Source organism: Pieris brassicae, chromosome 2 (assembly GCF_905147105.1).
Source record: "Pieris brassicae chromosome 2, ilPieBrab1.1, whole genome shotgun sequence".
NCBI classification, from domain to species: Eukaryota; Metazoa; Arthropoda; class Insecta; order Lepidoptera; family Pieridae; genus Pieris; species Pieris brassicae.
The window spans coordinates 140,168-156,818 of record NC_059666.1 but is presented as its reverse complement, the minus strand read 5'-3'; the positions used below and the strand labels follow the sequence as shown (position 1 = coordinate 156,818).

The 16,651-nt window shown below is 33.0% G+C and overlaps 4 protein-coding genes across 5 annotated transcripts in view; 2 read left to right on the top strand and 2 right to left on the bottom strand.

Annotated features, from left to right (window-relative positions):
• The window catches only part of LOC123720500 (serine/threonine-protein kinase D1), a 30,117-nt gene extending 23,443 nt beyond the window's left edge, over positions 1–6,674 (bottom strand). The window contains exon 1 of one of the 2 annotated variants that reach the window (XM_045677130.1): positions 6,472–6,674. The gene's annotated coding sequence lies outside the window, so the exon portion shown is untranslated. The remainder of the gene's footprint in view (positions 1–6,471) is intronic. The other variant, XM_045677132.1, reaches the window with a different exon arrangement.
• On the top strand, positions 1,380–3,769 carry LOC123720502 (para-nitrobenzyl esterase-like). The gene is made up of 3 exons (XM_045677134.1): positions 1,380–1,929; positions 2,224–3,398; positions 3,484–3,769. The coding sequence occupies exons 1-3, from the start codon at positions 1,738–1,740 to the stop codon at positions 3,725–3,727; spliced, it is 1,611 nt and encodes a 536-aa protein (XP_045533090.1). The 5' UTR covers positions 1,380–1,737; the 3' UTR covers positions 3,728–3,769.
• LOC123720184 (cholinesterase-like) lies at positions 3,934–5,347 on the top strand. The gene is made up of 4 exons (XM_045676713.1): positions 3,934–4,128; positions 4,460–4,635; positions 4,817–5,116; positions 5,332–5,347. The coding sequence occupies exons 1-4, from the start codon at positions 3,934–3,936 to the stop codon at positions 5,345–5,347; spliced, it is 687 nt and encodes a 228-aa protein (XP_045532669.1).
• Positions 6,675–7,986: 1,312 nt separating the features above from the next.
• Positions 7,987–15,647, bottom strand: LOC123720343 (high affinity copper uptake protein 1). The gene is made up of 4 exons (XM_045676906.1): positions 15,497–15,647; positions 9,898–9,950; positions 8,804–9,039; positions 7,987–8,595 (listed from the first exon to the last, which is right to left on the bottom strand). Exons 1-4 carry the CDS (start codon positions 15,519–15,521, stop codon positions 8,394–8,396), a joined length of 516 nt encoding a protein of 171 aa, XP_045532862.1. The 5' UTR covers positions 15,522–15,647; the 3' UTR covers positions 7,987–8,393.
• Positions 15,648–16,651: the final 1,004 nt, after the last annotated feature.

Genomic DNA, 16,651 nt, shown 5'->3' with positions numbered 1-16,651 from the left:
AGTATATATAGGTTGTATCAATATATACAGGTTGTCCCCGAATAGAGTGTCAAGCGGTGGTCCAGAGATAAATCAACCCCTTAGAGGAACCTGAGAATACATTTGAATAAAAATATAATTCTTCTAATATTTTTAAAATGCCTTAAAAGTCCAATTTTTGTTTTCTATTTCGTAAATAATATTGTTACGGAGACGAGTCGACTGCAATGTTTCTAGATTTTTCCACTAGTTAGAGAACTTTTCAGCAGGCTGTAATGTGATTTCTGACCGTTTCAGGAGAGGGTTAATCCCATATTAGAAAATTGTAATTTTCATAATGTTACCCTAGTTTTCAGGAAGCTGAAACCTTTTTTTCAGTCGGTTTCAGAACATGTGTAGTAGAGTGGTGCAGTTTTCAGAAGACCCGTTTTCAGGCCTAGGTATACCCCTTTGATGAAGGAATATTCTAGACCAAACATTCTAGGTGTGAGACAAGGACGAAATAATACGAGAGAGAGAGAGAGAGAGAAGATCAGAACTTTCTCGAAACTAGACAGAGCACTCTAGAACGCCGTACGACAAGGACGGAGCAATGTGCGAAAGAGACAAAGAGTGCGGACGTTCTAGAATTGTGCAATCGCTACTCAGTAGCAAGCCCGCCTAGAAAGTTCTCGAATATTGTTTAGAATTATTCCCAGGGATATATAAGCGAGCCAAACCGCGACTAGTCGCCTTTAGTTTGGAATGCGATAACAAGAGAGAAACACCGAAGCGATGAAGTGATAAAGTACTGTGTGAAGTGTGCATAAGTGGAGTAATAAGTGATAGTTTTTGTGTGTATAATTAGTGCATTTCTGCAAGTAATTTGTGCTCATAAATTCCTCATTGATTTATCAAGAAATAAACCCTTGAATAAATCTACGGCATTTTCTATCCGATTCCCCAACACAATATCATGAATATTTTTTTATGTCAAATAGGCTAGAGTTTATGCTAAGTAATAAAAAGAAAAACACTTGTGTATCTTTATTATTATCAAAGATTCACCCAACAAATACCTAAAAAGCGGAAATTCACCAAAAAAACAGAAATAAAATTATAACTCCTGTACTACAAAAATCGTAGAACATACATAGGGGTTATTCGGGTTCCTCTAAGGGTGCTCTATCTCAGGACAAACGCTTGACACTCTTTTTTGGGACACCTGTATAGCAACAACTAAAATATCTAACCAATATGAGAGATTATCTATCCTATATTTCGTTACAAGATAAGCGCATACAAAGCTATGTCTATCTTATCACGACAAGTGTTTCTGATGATCGTTCGATATGGGCTGAAAGCTCTCAATACAATCACGTAAACAAGTCCGTGTTACAATTTTCAAATCCCAATTTACGATTGGTCGGGTAAGACTTTAGACAATAAGTATTTTCCTAATTGAAGTCAATATTTTTACAACACAAAATGAAAAATAGACACATCATATCGTGACTGACTTCCTTATACGCCCTTATGCCCTCGCTAGTCAGTTTAAATATACATACATAATTTATTTTCAAATGATTAATTTAGTGAATTTATACAATTATCTAATGCGAAGCTTCACAAAACGTTTCACCTGACTGTACCCGACGTGATTGAATATGTTACGACGTATATGTAGAGGAGCACTGTGTTTTATTGTTTTCATTTTGACTATCACAGTTCAAACACATGGTAACTCTTTCGGAGCATATTGAATAATATCGTGTGGAAATGATTATACTACTTTGTTTGCTAATTCCGGCCTACGCCTTATCTGTGGAAAATAATGTTAGCGGGAGGCAAGATGTAGATCCTATTACGACTGAGAGTGGACCTGTTCGTGGTGTGGCACTCGGCCAAACGGATATCTTACAATACTTTGACATCCCTTATGGACAATTCGACACCAATCATCCATTTCAGGTATTTCATTGAGCATCTTTTCACGAGTGTGACGATTTCGCGAACGCACGCGTTTTTTGCATGACTTTTAACTTAAATTTAATTTAGTCAAGAGAAACTTCATTTTATATATTCTATACTCATACAAAATCGATGGCATTAAATAGTTATGGCTGCATGAAAACTATACTATTACTCGAAGAAATTACAAGTCCAGCTTATTTCGACTTCAAACTTTAAAAAGATTTCTTAAGATTTACTTGTGGTAAGATTGGAGAGAGCTAATACCATATTTTTTTAATTTCTCTTTATTAGGAGCCTGTCAAGCCAGAAGCTTGGGAAACGATTCTGTCTAAGGACAGACATTCTTCTAAATGTCCTCAAATACAACAAAACGATGAGTATATAGGTAACAATGATTGTCTTACACTCAGTGTATTTGCTAAAATAGGAGTAGAAAATGCAGACGTACTTTTTCACATACACGACGGCGATTTTGTGTCAGGAAGCGGAGATCCAGAAGTGTACAATCCTCAACAACTAGTCTCCGAAGGAATTATTGTCGTGCTACCCAACTACAGACTTGGACCTTTGGGTTTTATGTGCTGGCAAAACGAAACAGTTCCAGGCAACGCTGGAATCAAAGATCTAGCACTCGCGTTGCAATGGGTCAAAAACAACATCAAGGCTTTCGGTGGAAACACTTCGAACATTGTTGTTAGCGGTGTCGACACTGCTGGCATATTAGTTGATTTTCTGGTACTAGTAAATCAAACCTCAAAGTATATTTCCAAAGGTATAACTGAAAGCGGTTTCGCTTTATCTCATAAGGCTCTTGATAGAGATCCATTAAGAACAGCTGACGGAAAGGTTAACGTAAATGACGGTGTACAGTCTATTATAACATCTGGTCGAGGAATCCATTTCAAACCTTGCATTGACAATAGGTTTATAACAAATTCTTTTTGGAATTTGCTGCAGACACAAAAGATTGACATACCGCTAATGATAGGCTCTACTAACCAAGCTGGAATGGATTATGTAACTGACTTAAACGATGTTGACATACAAGAGTTTCGAAATAATCTATCACTTATCTTACCAACCGACCTTAGGTTTGAAGGAAATCAAGAAAGAGAAGTTATTGAAAAAGTTAAAAGACAATACTTCGGTGACAGTGATATATCAATAAATTTATTGGAAAGAATATCTCTTTGCTTCACAGATTCGACTTATTTAAATCCAGGTATTCGCGAAGCGAGACTTTTAACTAAAGCAGGTGGAACGGTTTATTTTTACGAATTGTCCTACACGGGAGACAAGCAAAACCCTATTCCGGGAACACCAAAGGGAGATTCTCTGCGTTATATCTTTACTCAAAGTACCATGCAACAAGAACACAAAGTAGAGACACAAGAAGGGAATGTTAATGAAAACGAATCAGCAGCTAATACAATTCGAACGCTTTGGACGAACTTCATTAGAAATGGGTATGGTTTAGTCCATTACTTTTGTATATTCGAATTGAAACGACGCGTGTATTTTAAAAACTTACATATGTTTTATTATTTACAGAATTCCCTCAGCTTCAAACGTTGATTGGAAAGCCTTTGATGCAACCGAAGGGAATGAAAAATCTTTAATGATAGGCGCGAAAATCACATTAACCAACAAACTTCACGCCGAGAGGATGAAACTTTGGGATGAAATATACGAACGATACTTTGTAGAAACCAATCTTGGATCCACTGTAAAATCTTCGATACTTGTTATCCTCATTAGTTTAGTCACATCAAACATCGCATTAACAACTTTATAAATTTAATTCCATTGAATATTTAATCAAATAAAAATCATTATTAACGAGCATTAGTGGTTTTACTTAGCCTAGTGTATGTACAACAATAATTTTGTTATTGGATTGTACAATGTTATGATAACTCAGTTCATATACACATCCACTTTGATGGTCATTTTCTATCGTGGTGAATGGTCATTTTCTATCGTACATTCAGTACTCTTAAAATGTTACTGCGAGAAATTATTCTAGTAATATTAATACAATATCTTGTCATCGGGTATGTAGAGTTACTGGCGCGTCACTGGGATGTCAAAACAACCCAGGGAATCGTGCGAGGGTATTACAAATCAAACCCACCGCATTTCGCATTCCTTGGAGTGCCTTACGCCCGCCCGCCCACTGGCTACGACAGATTTAAGGTCAGCAAACTCATTTGTTAGTGCCGACCCCATAAAGTAATCGAATTTGTGTGATGCGTCATGACAAAGCAACGACTTAAATTTCTTTTTGCTATTACAAATAAATACTACATTCAATTTCGGAAATGTGATTTTAATTTAGAATGGTCAAGGTCAAATTTGGATACTGTTCTAAATAATTAAAAATAACAATTTGGTTTGGTTATTGAAAGGTCTTTTCTTTAATAAAATATATCAAGCACTGCACAATATACATTGTATGTGCTATATAATTTGAGTACAAATTGGCAATGAAAGAAAATTTATGACGAAAAATTAATTACATTTACAGGCACCTAAGCCTCCAGTACAATGGGATGGTATATTTGAAGCTATATATAAATTAAAATGCCCACAAGATAATGAAAATGGAAGTGAAGATTGTTTAGTATTAAATTTATTTATACCAGACAATCTAACTAACATGCCAGTACTAGTACATTTTCACGATGGATTCTTTCAAAGTGGGTAATGTATCAAAATTAAGTATATATAAATTTAAAAGTTATTTAGGAATAGGTTTATTAGCACATAACTTGTAAGATTTCTAGATTCTGGCAAATTTTTAAACTAAAGAATTGAAATTCACTGTTTTCTATGAATACAATTTTAAAATCAACTCTGTTAATACTTTTCTTTACTTTTACAGTTGGGGCTATCACCATCCACCACCATTTTTTATAAAACAAGGGATTATTGTTGTGACAGTTAATTACCGAATAGGAGCTCCAGGTTTTCTCTGTCTGCAATCACCAGGAATTCCTGGAAATGCAGGTTTAAAGGACCAAGTAGCCGCACTATACTGGATACACAGAAATATAATAAAATTTAATGGAAATTCTCAATATATCACTGTTTATGGAACCGGGAGTGGCTCAGTCTCGATTGAGATTCTATTACTTTCAGGGATAGCTGATGGTTTATTCCACAAGGCTATTTTAGAATCAGGGTCAGTTTTATCACCTTCATCTATAACATATAGTCCAGTAAAAATTGCAATGAAAGCAGCACAAGAACTGGGTTATCGGGGAGACAAAACCACCAAAAACATGGAAACATTTTTTCAAACCATATCTGTAATGAATTTTCTAAACATAACTCCGATATTTATGCCATGTATCGAGAAAATTTCATTATATTCTCTTTTTAATGATGATCCTATAGACTTAATAAAACTTAGAAAATCAGTACAAATACCAATGTTAATTGTTTATAGTGACACAAAAGAAATAGATGTGATTAATAACAACAAAATATTTCAAAGTATACCGGAAAATTTTGGACACCTGTTACCAAATAATTTAGCTATAGATACATCTGTACAAGAAAAGGTTGCGAAACTGACAAAAAGTTTTTATTTTGGTAATGTTCTCACAGAGGAAGATATAATTCAATGTTACAGAGATTATGTAAATGACATTTTTATGGAATACCCAGTTGTCAAGTCAAGTGCATTTTATGCATACAATAACAGCAATCCAGTGTTTTTAATGAAATTCTCACACAGAGAATATGAGCGAGTGTTTAAAGGCAATTATGGAAATGTTTTAAAATTAGTTTTTTCTGACAATGTTGACAATACTCAAGATATTGGAGACATTTTAAAGAATATGTGGAGTAATTTTATTAAATTAGGGTAAGTGTCAAATTTAAAGTGGACCACTGACAACATATACATATAGTATTCTATTTGAAAAAAAGATCTGTGTTACAGATAATGTGATAAAAACACTTTACCTCTAATTGCCTATCTCTATTTTAGTGATCCTACACCAATAACCACAACTCTTATACCAGATGTGTGGATGCCGGTTGAGCCAAATATTATAATTGATGAAAAAGTCAAGTACCACAAAGTAACCTACTATGAATGTGGTGTTAAAAATAAAAATAAAGAAATAACAACACAACAGTTCACCTTTTGGGAGCACATTTATATGAAATTCTATAAAAATCATAAATATTTAGAATAGCTATAACATGGGGTTATAAAACACGTAATATAGGCAAAGCTTTCTGACTAAATAAATTTAGAACAAAATGCTTGGAGCTAATAACATAAAACAGGTAGGATGTTCATTTATAAACACAGAAATAAAGAAAAATGTAGAATTCCATAATGGTACCCATTTGCGAACATGAGAAAAATATTAGGATAATATTTAACGATGAAAATATGAAGATCAATATTCAATAATTTACGCTTAAGATGTAGTTTCATAAACTTATTATTCTCAAGCAATACAAATCCATAAAATGGTCCACGAGAACTTAGTACGTCGTCAACATAAAAAATACCGTTACCTGGTCGGTTGCTGCCCAAAAACGGGAAAAAACTGTTTTGACTTCGGATATTTAATTGTACCACTGTTTCATATCCACTTAACGTTTTTAATTATCACTTTTCACTTACTTTTTATTGAATTTACCTTTAATATCAACAAGTAAAATACCAAGACAAAACATGAAACATTTTATGGACTTGTGATTTGTGTCTGTCAGATTCTAACAGTTTACTCAGTACTGACAATTGACGGGATTGATTAATAAAATGACAATTATAAAATAAACACAATACAGTGCTCTTTAGTTTATGTATTCTGTATTATCGAATTATAATATATTTCTATATCATTCGGTAAAATAGAACCTCAAAACGCAAATACAAAACTTTAGAAAAATAAAAACAATCTTTCTATGTGCGCAATTCACACTTATTCGTAGGGCGGAGGAAAACATTGTTTGGAAATTCCTGGCCTGTGTAAAGACGAAAATATAAACTACAACGTCTTTCATGTGTCCTTATCGGTAAAACTACTTGATTTATTATATTGGATATAAAGATTCATACTATTAGGCTATCACCACATATATAACAACAAAGTAGCAAGTTCTAACATTATTTATTTGGGTAAAATCCTCCTTGTCTCCATCACATTTGCGATAGAATATTAAAAGGCGCGCCGCTTTTTGTTTTTGTTTAAATACCGATAGTTTTCTGACTAAACAAAAATGTAATGTTCCACGGAGTTAAGACCAAAGTACTTGTAAAGGAAAAGATCTAAGAGCTGTGAAGATTTGTATTATGAATAATATAATTGGATCTTCAAATTCCGAAATTTTTAATTCTTCCTCCATTCTGATACCTTGTTGAAACTAACTATTCAAACTATACTAAATCTATAAAATCAGTAGGTTCAGTGGTTTTTTAAAAATTAGTATGTATATGACACATGGAAAACAGACACAGTTCATAGAGAAAGTAAATAAAAATATATTTTTTGTATGTTACTGATAATAATAAAAGAAGATAACTCTTTTACTTTTACACTATATCAATAATTATGGATATAAGTAGAATTTGTTATGATGACTGATGATGATGACAAGGAAACAAGGGAAGGAAATTATTAATAATCGTTTGCTTCTGTTTTATTAGATAGATAAAATAAATGGAACTACTACTCCTTTTACAACATTTTAAATAAGAATTAAAAATATATAAAATAAATTTTATTTAATCGTTCGTAACAATAAAACTATAGTATATTTTAAATTCTACGAAGTCATTATATCACAAAGTGCTTAGACAATTTATTAACGTAGGTATCTATTTGAATCTAAAACAAGATTATACGACATACCTATAGGTATATCGTCGTATAATCTATAATATAATACAAATACTGCTAATTAACATGGAATAAATGTGTGGCAACATCCTCAGTCTAGTAGTGTTACAAATATAAATGTGTTATATTGAAACAATAAAATGAGGTGTAATGTTAATTTTTGTTAAAAATAACAACGGTAAAAATCTCCTTTTAAAGATGTATATTTATATTGTAAAAATGATCAAAATTTACACTTCCAATGAGAAATGTCGAACTCTCGTTATCGTCGAGGTTTTATTATAGTATTCCTACAAAAGTACTTAAAATAGGATTTTAGTAGCGGTTGTATCTTACGATAATACAAAAATATCTATAAGTAAGCCTTCAACTTGAATGTCTGGTTCATGGAATGTTAGAAACTAATTTCTATTGGCAAGATCTCATACATAAATATTCTTATGACTAATTATTACAATATTTTAACTGTAATATGGCTCTGAACTTTTTTATTGCAATTGTTTTGTTTATTATTTTAATAGTCAACCTCAAGGCATCTCACAAAAAATCTAAACATAATGAATGAATTATTTAACTAAATGAGTTTTCATTTATTTACATGCAACACTCGCTATTGTCTATGGCAGTAGTTTTGCGCCAACCAAAGAGGAAATAGCCGACCGCCAAACCGAGCGCCAACGCAAGACACAGCCATACATTATACGTCATGAATATCAACATAAGGACATATGACACCCAGGCTTGTACAAAATACAGCAGCGTCTGGTAAACGTGGCCACTTGAAAACATCGTATATCTGAAAAAGGACACAAATATAAGTATTTCCTACGAACTCTTATTCATCAGTTAGCATGATTTTGAACTATCAAGTATACTGTCGAATATTTTTTGAGTATAAGATAGATCAAAAACAGCAATACCTACATGACGTAATTAGGTGATGTATATGGGTGCGTAATAATTGAATACTGCTGGGTTAACAAACGATAATAATGAATACTAACATAGGGCTCCGTTTGGTGTGACAGGATCTCGTTCCATTTTCGTTCTTGGCGATGTTGACTTGTGAGTCAGCGGTTGCAGCCATGGCAGCTGACTCAAAAAGTGTTTCCCTGTAATACTTGAAGCCTTCATATAGCACGCCGGCCAAGAAAATGGCAACGGCCGAGCCGAATAACTCCAGTGCGTTGGATGTCTCCCATCCTTTGAAAAGAATTTCTTGGACGACTCCAGCATGGAACTGGAAATCAGAGGTAATGCGTTTAAAAGTGTCCTGTGCTGGAACTGAATTTTACTTATTAATGAATATGGTACACATCTAACATTCAAAGCGTGGCGCAGATGGCCCGTATCTACTATAATTTTATTTTTTATTTGTACCTACTTCAATCTTATATACTAAATAATAAAATGTATATAACATAACCCTCTGCTCTGAAAATTATAGACTACTTTATACAGTAAAGGTAGGTACTTGTTATACGCACATTTACAATTTGTTATTATCCTATGACCTAGCAGATAAACTACTTTTCAAGAACATTATAACACTGTGTTTCTGCCCTCAGTCCCTCAGTCCCTCTGTAGCATTACAAGCGACGCAACGCGACTTCATTGTTTTGTTTGAGAATGTGAATGCTTGGTGTAAAGAATGTTTGGACTAACTTTATCATACATACGAACATAATTTGGTATTCACTCTTAACATACCTTTTTCGTTTTGCTCGATATGTGTATTTTCGTAAATAATTAATTGTCGAAAAAATATTTGCGTAGTTCGTAACGTCACTTTTTCTTGTAAAAAAATATTATTTATTTATCATGTATGTTCTATCGCTGTGGTGGCCGTCACGAACATTAAACGATACTTACAGTTCCTCTGCAGACCGCAGTGGTGGTTTGACACGATTGCACGAACCGATAACGCTCGTAATGATAAGAGAACAACGATTCTATTTTATATTCCGGTCAAGTGTAAATCTGTTACACGGCCTAATAGTAGTGGGACCTATATGGACTGCTTATAATTTCTTTGCATTTATTGCAAGTCGAGATTTAAATAACGGGGTCAAAGTGGGTTTCAAACATTAACACTTACCACCATCATATGGCCATGGCCACCGCAGCCTCCTTCGTGAGTCGGGTCCATTGCTGAAAAAAATATAAGTCTTTAGAAAATCAGGTTTAAAACTCACTACGTTACACGAATGACGCTTTAATAAAAGTATTTAAAATTTGAATGTACTGCTCTGATTTAGAAATATTTTATTTATATGTATGATGTTATAATTTCGGTGGTTTCCCTGATGTGCGCAAATGCCACAACCACGATAAATATTAAGGTGACATTGTTACACAAATACAATGAGTCACAGAGTATTCAGGTAGGTGCAACTGGTATTGTTCACATAGGCTATTGTTGGCTAATTGGCGGTACATAGGTTTGTTTACCACTTGGCAGTTGGTAAATTCAAACACTCGTTCCAGTATCTAGCCAAATAACTATTTCGTCATTAATTTTGAATATATAAATACAAATTTTACTCACAAAAGCAAAAAAGGAAACACAATAGGACTTAGCTTAGCCGAGCCAAGGTAATATCACCCATATTTCGAAGAATATAAAGACTCGGTAATATAGGATTGTGCAAGGTGCGCTTTCACCTCGCCGGGACACGTTGCGCAATGCATCTTGGTGCAACTAAGATTCCATCGCTAGTTCCTACTTTTGTCATTATTCTCGAGAACACGTTATTAAGTATGAGAAATATTTTCAATCATTAATCAATCGTTCTTGTTTATTTTCCTATTTTCTTCGACTATAATAAATATAATATAATAATTGGCCATTAATAAAGGTTTTTACTATTTGTATACATCATACAAATACATACACCTAATGTTAGGAAAAACATATATTTAGCTGTTATATAATTTCAGAGCGATTATTTTCCTATAGCTAGTATTTTGTTAGCACTGTAGAGCACGTTTGTATAGCTGTATTTTATTCCATCTAAAGTAAAAGCCACTATCTTATCTTGTACAATACGCGTATCTAACTACAATAATTAGGTAGATTTAAGTGGTAATTAGGAGTTCGATAAATTTAGATGAAGTTTGTGTGAAAACGTCATGGATGGAGTCTTTGTTTATGACGTTATTTTTAGAGAAAAATATTGAAAAATATTTGATTGCGTAATATATCTTATTCGTTCGTATCTTAGTAGTAAAAATAAGTAGACGAGCGTGTTTTATACCGCTTTAACAGCAACTTAACTAAATAGTCCTTATCGAGCAATAAACATTTATGAAATTTGTCGTACCTACTTGTGTAATGCGTTGTGTAATAACTTCGTCAGCACACACGTAGAGTGACGTGAGATTTCCGAGCTATACTCGATATTACAAACAAAATAAATTGGTGCGTTTCAACTTATTTGTCTGTCGTATAGCAGTTTTTGTTCTATTTGAAGTGTAAGGAAGAAGTTATTTGAGGTCAAATTAATATTCACAATTGCAGTTTTTCTGAAGAAACAGTAATTTTATTTTCCATGTTGCATATCTCCGCGTAGTAATTAGTGTATTCAATATGGCGATTTTTAATTTTACGACGTGTCTCTTATTATTTTTATCCCAATACTTCAAACTGTATGGCGTTATGAGTATTGTAATATACATGAAATATAAAGGTTATTACGTATTTAACTTGATAAACACTAATAATGCATCCGTCTAAATAGATTGCTTTACTACTAAAATTTGTGTAATATAACTACTACAACTAAAGTGTTTGGATATTTATTGCATGACTAGGTCAAAGTCCAAAAAAAAGTACCTAAGCATATCTTGATTTAATATTTTTATCATCAGAATAATGTAACATTAATGCTTTGCTAATTTGTAGGCAATCAAAAGATTAGTCAAGTAAAAACTTTAGATGATCGCAGGCAGGTGTTTATAATAAGATATTTTTTTTAATTATCACAAACAGTAGTAGACTAGAATCTAATAAGTTTAGTGAAAAATGATAAAAACAGAGAATATACTGTATAATATACATATTATATTATATTCTCTGGGTATTTTGGAGCAATAAACGGTAACACAGGCTTCTGTGAGGCGATGAAGGTTACGGAGATCGTAATAAACACATTTCTAACTACACAATGAATGCACAGGTGGTTTGTCAACGTAATAAATTATTTGTATTATTTACATTACAAGTCTAGAAGACCTGTTAATTTAACAATAATACAAAACAACAATTTTCAGAATTTGAAATAATAACAGATATGTGTTTCGTATGTTCGTGCTACTTAGTTCTCCTTACAGCTTTTTTTATGTAGACTAACTATTTTCGTATCGAGAACTGAAAGCCACCTAAAGAGCGTAATTAGATTTAGCTAAGATGTTTTTATCGCAAAGATACAACGATATATACCTACAGTCTACACACTACTAGTGTAATTTAAGTAAAATACAACAGAATAATTGTTCAAAACAATATTAATTATGTTGTATGTGTATACTATGCAGAAGATTCTTGTAATTGTAGCAACTGGTTCACCTTGAAAGTACCGCTCCTCAGGCGTACTTCGGATTATCCATACATGGTGTTCATTTAATTGAAACTTAATATGTATTTTAAGAAGGTACTTTCTTATATACGGAATTAAAATATATTGAATTTATGTGAGAATTATTATAGCAATAGTGAGAAGATATTTTCACTTATTAAAGGAAGTGTTATGTTTGATATGGAAAGTAAACCTGTATGGTAACGAGATGCGCACAGATCCGGTGACGCCCATGTGTCCTTGCTAGTGTCAAGGATGCAACGTGTCATACATAACATTATCGTGTTACAGGTGCTACGTAAATGGAAACCAATACGTGATTAATTAACACATTTAAATATAATTTATTATTTGAAATGGTTGTCTTTAAATAGCATCCATCCAGAAAATCTATTTTCAGTTTTCTTTATCATAGAAGTCCTATTTTACGCAAAAACTACATTGTGTTTTTCGATTCAGACTTGTTTTATCGTTGCGTGAACTTGATAAGGATCACAACATATGTGCATTAAATAAGTTTTCTTATTGCAACGGTTTCACGCTATTATTTTATTGAGACTGCCCCACTATCAGTCTGCCTAGTCTCGACTAACAAGACAATAGGCCGCATCCTGTCCACGCCGTTTGGGTGACAACAGGAAAACGTAACTTACGTACATACAAATGATATTAATATTTAACATGCGATGATATTTGTGGCGAATACTGAAACCTACACTTCACGGAATGTCATGTTTATCGGTGAAAGCGTAAGAAAAGTCAAGCAATTTAGCCAATTTACAAAATGTTTGGCAAACACATCCGTAAGTTTGTTGTAAATTTCGAAGTACGTCGGGGTGCGGCGCTTTGCGGATGTTGAACTCCGCTATCCTGCTTAGTTGTAAACTATATTTCTTTATGAAATTGCTTTACCTACTTGGAAATAGAAATCAATCTAATCGTTCTTGTGATTGCTCGTTATAAACACGAAATTTCCTCAATCTTATCAATGTATATAAATAACTATTGTCACTCGAAACTAGGATCTAAAAACAAAGTATGTACCCTGTACGCGAGCGTCGCTAAAGGCGGAGAGAATTTTACGATACACACTTTCTTATCGAAACATCGCTAATTTGAACCGCTACACTTGTTAGCCATACAACGGACTCAACATTTCAGACGTTTTTCGCATGATAATACAAAAAAATAACTATATATCAATTTGGATAATCTCTATACTATCTAATAGTTAAAATTTACTAATGTTTTTAATATAGTAAAATCATTAATATACAATTAACCTAAATAAAATCCAAATTTCGGAACAAATTAAAAAAATCAATATTGTTTAATATACTATACCAAAACGAACTTTTCCAATATTAGGTTTTAGATTTTTGATTATTAGAAATTCCAGTAATTTTCCTCTTTATGTACCGTGTTCTTAACAATAATATCAATTTCCAAAGCATTTTTAACAAATTACAAGCTCTATATTTTTTATCACTTATTGTGGTTGAAAGTGGTTGTCCTACAGTGCGCTACGCAATAGGTACACAGTGAAGGTTACATTTCGACATCGCAACTTTATCAATATTCAACATAAATTTATTGAAATAATTATACGTTTATATCTTTAATCTGTATCTAAGTAGTAAATCTGTCTGATTAGATATTCACTTAAGGTACTGTATATAGAAACCGAAACAAAGAATCAAATTGAAACTAGTAAATAATGTAAAAGTTAAGTTAAAGGAGGTATCTCCAAATATGTTGTTTGTACATAAGAATTAGCGGAGTCCAACAGCTTACGTTTAGCAGTTTCTTACGTTTCTCTTATACTTCATTTTATTCGAAATGTTGATTGACATGTGTCAGGAACGGTCCTCGAGCTATCAGCTTCTGAATTCAATGATCGATGACAATACGATACGATTAGGATTGCATTATTACTATCTGTTTATTGTAATATGCATGGCACTGATACTGGCCATCCATATCAAGACTGTTACTTCAAACTCACAAGGACATCATTCGCATAAAATAGATTTAGTGAACGGGCTTATCAATTTTTTATTTCATTTCCATATATATACTTACATTTAAACACATATTTATATCGTCTTATTCTTTTTAGGTATCCGTGTGACCTTTTTTGGCAAATGCCTCGTACAATCCCGCCATTCCTGTCTGCACTGTGCCACTCTCTGCCATGTGCCTGGTCTTTCCTTAATCTGGTCTTCTAAATTGTCTTTCTCTTTTGCGGTTATTGGTTTTGTACTTTCTTGCTCTTTTATTATGTTCCTCTTGCCATGTGCCCCGCCCATTTCCACTTTAGTATTATTATTTGTTTTTATTGTTACATCTGTTACCTTAGTCGTTTTTCTTAAAGCTGTCTGTCTTCTTTATTTTGTCTATTCTTTTCTTCCCTATACATCGTTTCATCGATCTTTGCTGCACTTTAGTGGGCGCCATAGCTTGATCCATATGTTAGTATAGGAACTACATAGGTAGTACTAAGTTTTAAATATCTTTTATGTTTCACTATCTGTATCCTTAAAACGGACAAAATAAATATCGGTTTTTGCCTAATACAATACATTTTTGTTAATCCTAGGTTTCAGACATTGCGTGCGCGCAAATGATAGCTACGACCTAAAGAAGTAATTATATACTGTGCAAAGGTTACATTACGTCACAACATCACGTTTAAATTTTGATTTAAATTAAACAAAAGAGTACGATGTGGTAATAATAAAGAAACTTTTAAAAATGACATTGGAATCAGCCATGGCATGATTACATAACATGTATCAAAATAACTAATAATACGAGGATAATTTATTATCGAATAACTTATGTGTACATTGTATGTTAACATTAACTTATTCCTTAGAACAACGTTAAATGCGTACAAGTTTTTGTTATAAAACCGGAACTGCAATGCAAACCAATTCTTTGATCGAGATTAAAACGAAATGATGACGAAAACCACTTATTTTTACCGAATTTGTAGATTATTGGTAAAAGTAATTCTATTCACAATATCGCACTGACAAATTCGTAATTAATTTGTGTAAATATAACACATCGTTTTCGTATAAGAGGTTACTACTATAATAATTCACAAAAACTCACCATGTTCATGATGACTGTGATCCATTTTTGTTGACAATATTTAATACTAATTAAGTTCAACGTTACACTCGCGAGACACGATGATATTTTGTAAACGCGCTGTAAGCGTTCATACACGACAAGCGATTGCGCGGGAATGGTAATGTCAGCACTCGGCGGTTGAGTCTTGATAGCGACAGAACTTACTATTTCTGTATTGTATTTGATCCATATATTTTTATTGGTACAATTGTGTATTAATTTTTTTACAGAATTAAACGATGTGTTATACCTAAACAGTAGGGAATAATGTGTTACTCATTATTCATCTGTTGGTGAAGTGATATCACACCAACATTAAAAGTTTAAAGGAATAATTGTAACACTGGATAACATAGTTTAACTTACAGTTAATATTTTGTCAGAAATTTAACTGTAATTGTTTTGCGAAATAGTTGGTATGTACTTTGTTGTTGTTTTTTTATAATTTTCAAAAGACTAAAACAGATGGAAATCTAAAAGCCTGAAGTCAGGGCTATGTGGCGGATACATTAACACCATCCAGCCTTCAGCACCTTCTGCAGCAGTCTGAATAGAGAATCCCCAATGAGAACATTAGTTTCTTTAAGTGAGCTCATGTGCTATCAAGTGAATTGGAACGAAATTGTTTTGTTTTCGCAGTTCTTCAGCTGCGTCAATACATGACATGTTGACAACAACTAGGTTACACTCTACACTTTAAAATTCACGAATTTAAAACGCTTTAACTCACTTTCCGGTACTCTTACTGACTCTGCATCAGGTCCATAAAAGCTAACTTATTTCTCCTTTTTAATTCATTCATTAGATTCACTCATGTTGCCAAAATGGAGAATATATAGGAACGACATTTTTCTAATCTGTTTATTGTCATCAAAACCAAAAACCCATCTATTATTTTAAGCAACCTAGAAATTTTTATCTAAATTGGCTTTTATGTGGCAACGAGGTTTGATTCGTAACTTAAGCAAGCATGTGGAGGAAGGTGCCGCTATTTCTCAAATCTAAAGTCATGACCAGTCCAACCACTGACTCGAATGAACACCCCAGTGGCTGAGATCGAATAACTTTCTTCAAGCTATTGAAGGTCATCATCTCATAGATATAGGTGTCGCTACACGTTACTTATTACGAACG

Excerpts from the sequence above, each read along its gene's own strand:
- LOC123720184 (XM_045676713.1), top strand. The coding sequence starts at position 3,934 with ATGTTACTGCGAGAAATTATTCTAGTAATATTAATACAATATCTTGTC. Across the intron at positions 4,129-4,459 it reads CTGGCTACGACAGATTTAAG|GCACCTAAGCCTCCAGTACA; the intron begins GTCAGCAAACTC and ends TTACATTTACAG. Across the intron at positions 4,636-4,816 it reads GATGGATTCTTTCAAAGTGG|TTGGGGCTATCACCATCCAC; the intron begins GTAATGTATCAA and ends TTACTTTTACAG.
- LOC123720502 (XM_045677134.1), top strand. The coding sequence starts at position 1,738 with ATGATTATACTACTTTGTTTGCTAATTCCGGCCTACGCCTTATCTGTG. Across the intron at positions 1,930-2,223 it reads ACACCAATCATCCATTTCAG|GAGCCTGTCAAGCCAGAAGC; the intron begins GTATTTCATTGA and ends TCTCTTTATTAG. Across the intron at positions 3,399-3,483 it reads ACGAACTTCATTAGAAATGG|AATTCCCTCAGCTTCAAACG; the intron begins GTATGGTTTAGT and ends TATTATTTACAG.
- LOC123720343 (XM_045676906.1), bottom strand. The coding sequence starts at position 15,521 with ATGGATCACAGTCATCATGAACATG. Across the intron at positions 9,040-9,897 it reads GCCATGGCCATATGATGGTG|TTCCATGCTGGAGTCGTCCA; the intron begins GTAAGTGTTAAT and ends TCTGATTTCCAG. Across the intron at positions 8,596-8,803 it reads CACACCAAACGGAGCCCTAT|ATATACGATGTTTTCAAGTG; the intron begins GTTAGTATTCAT and ends GTCCTTTTTCAG.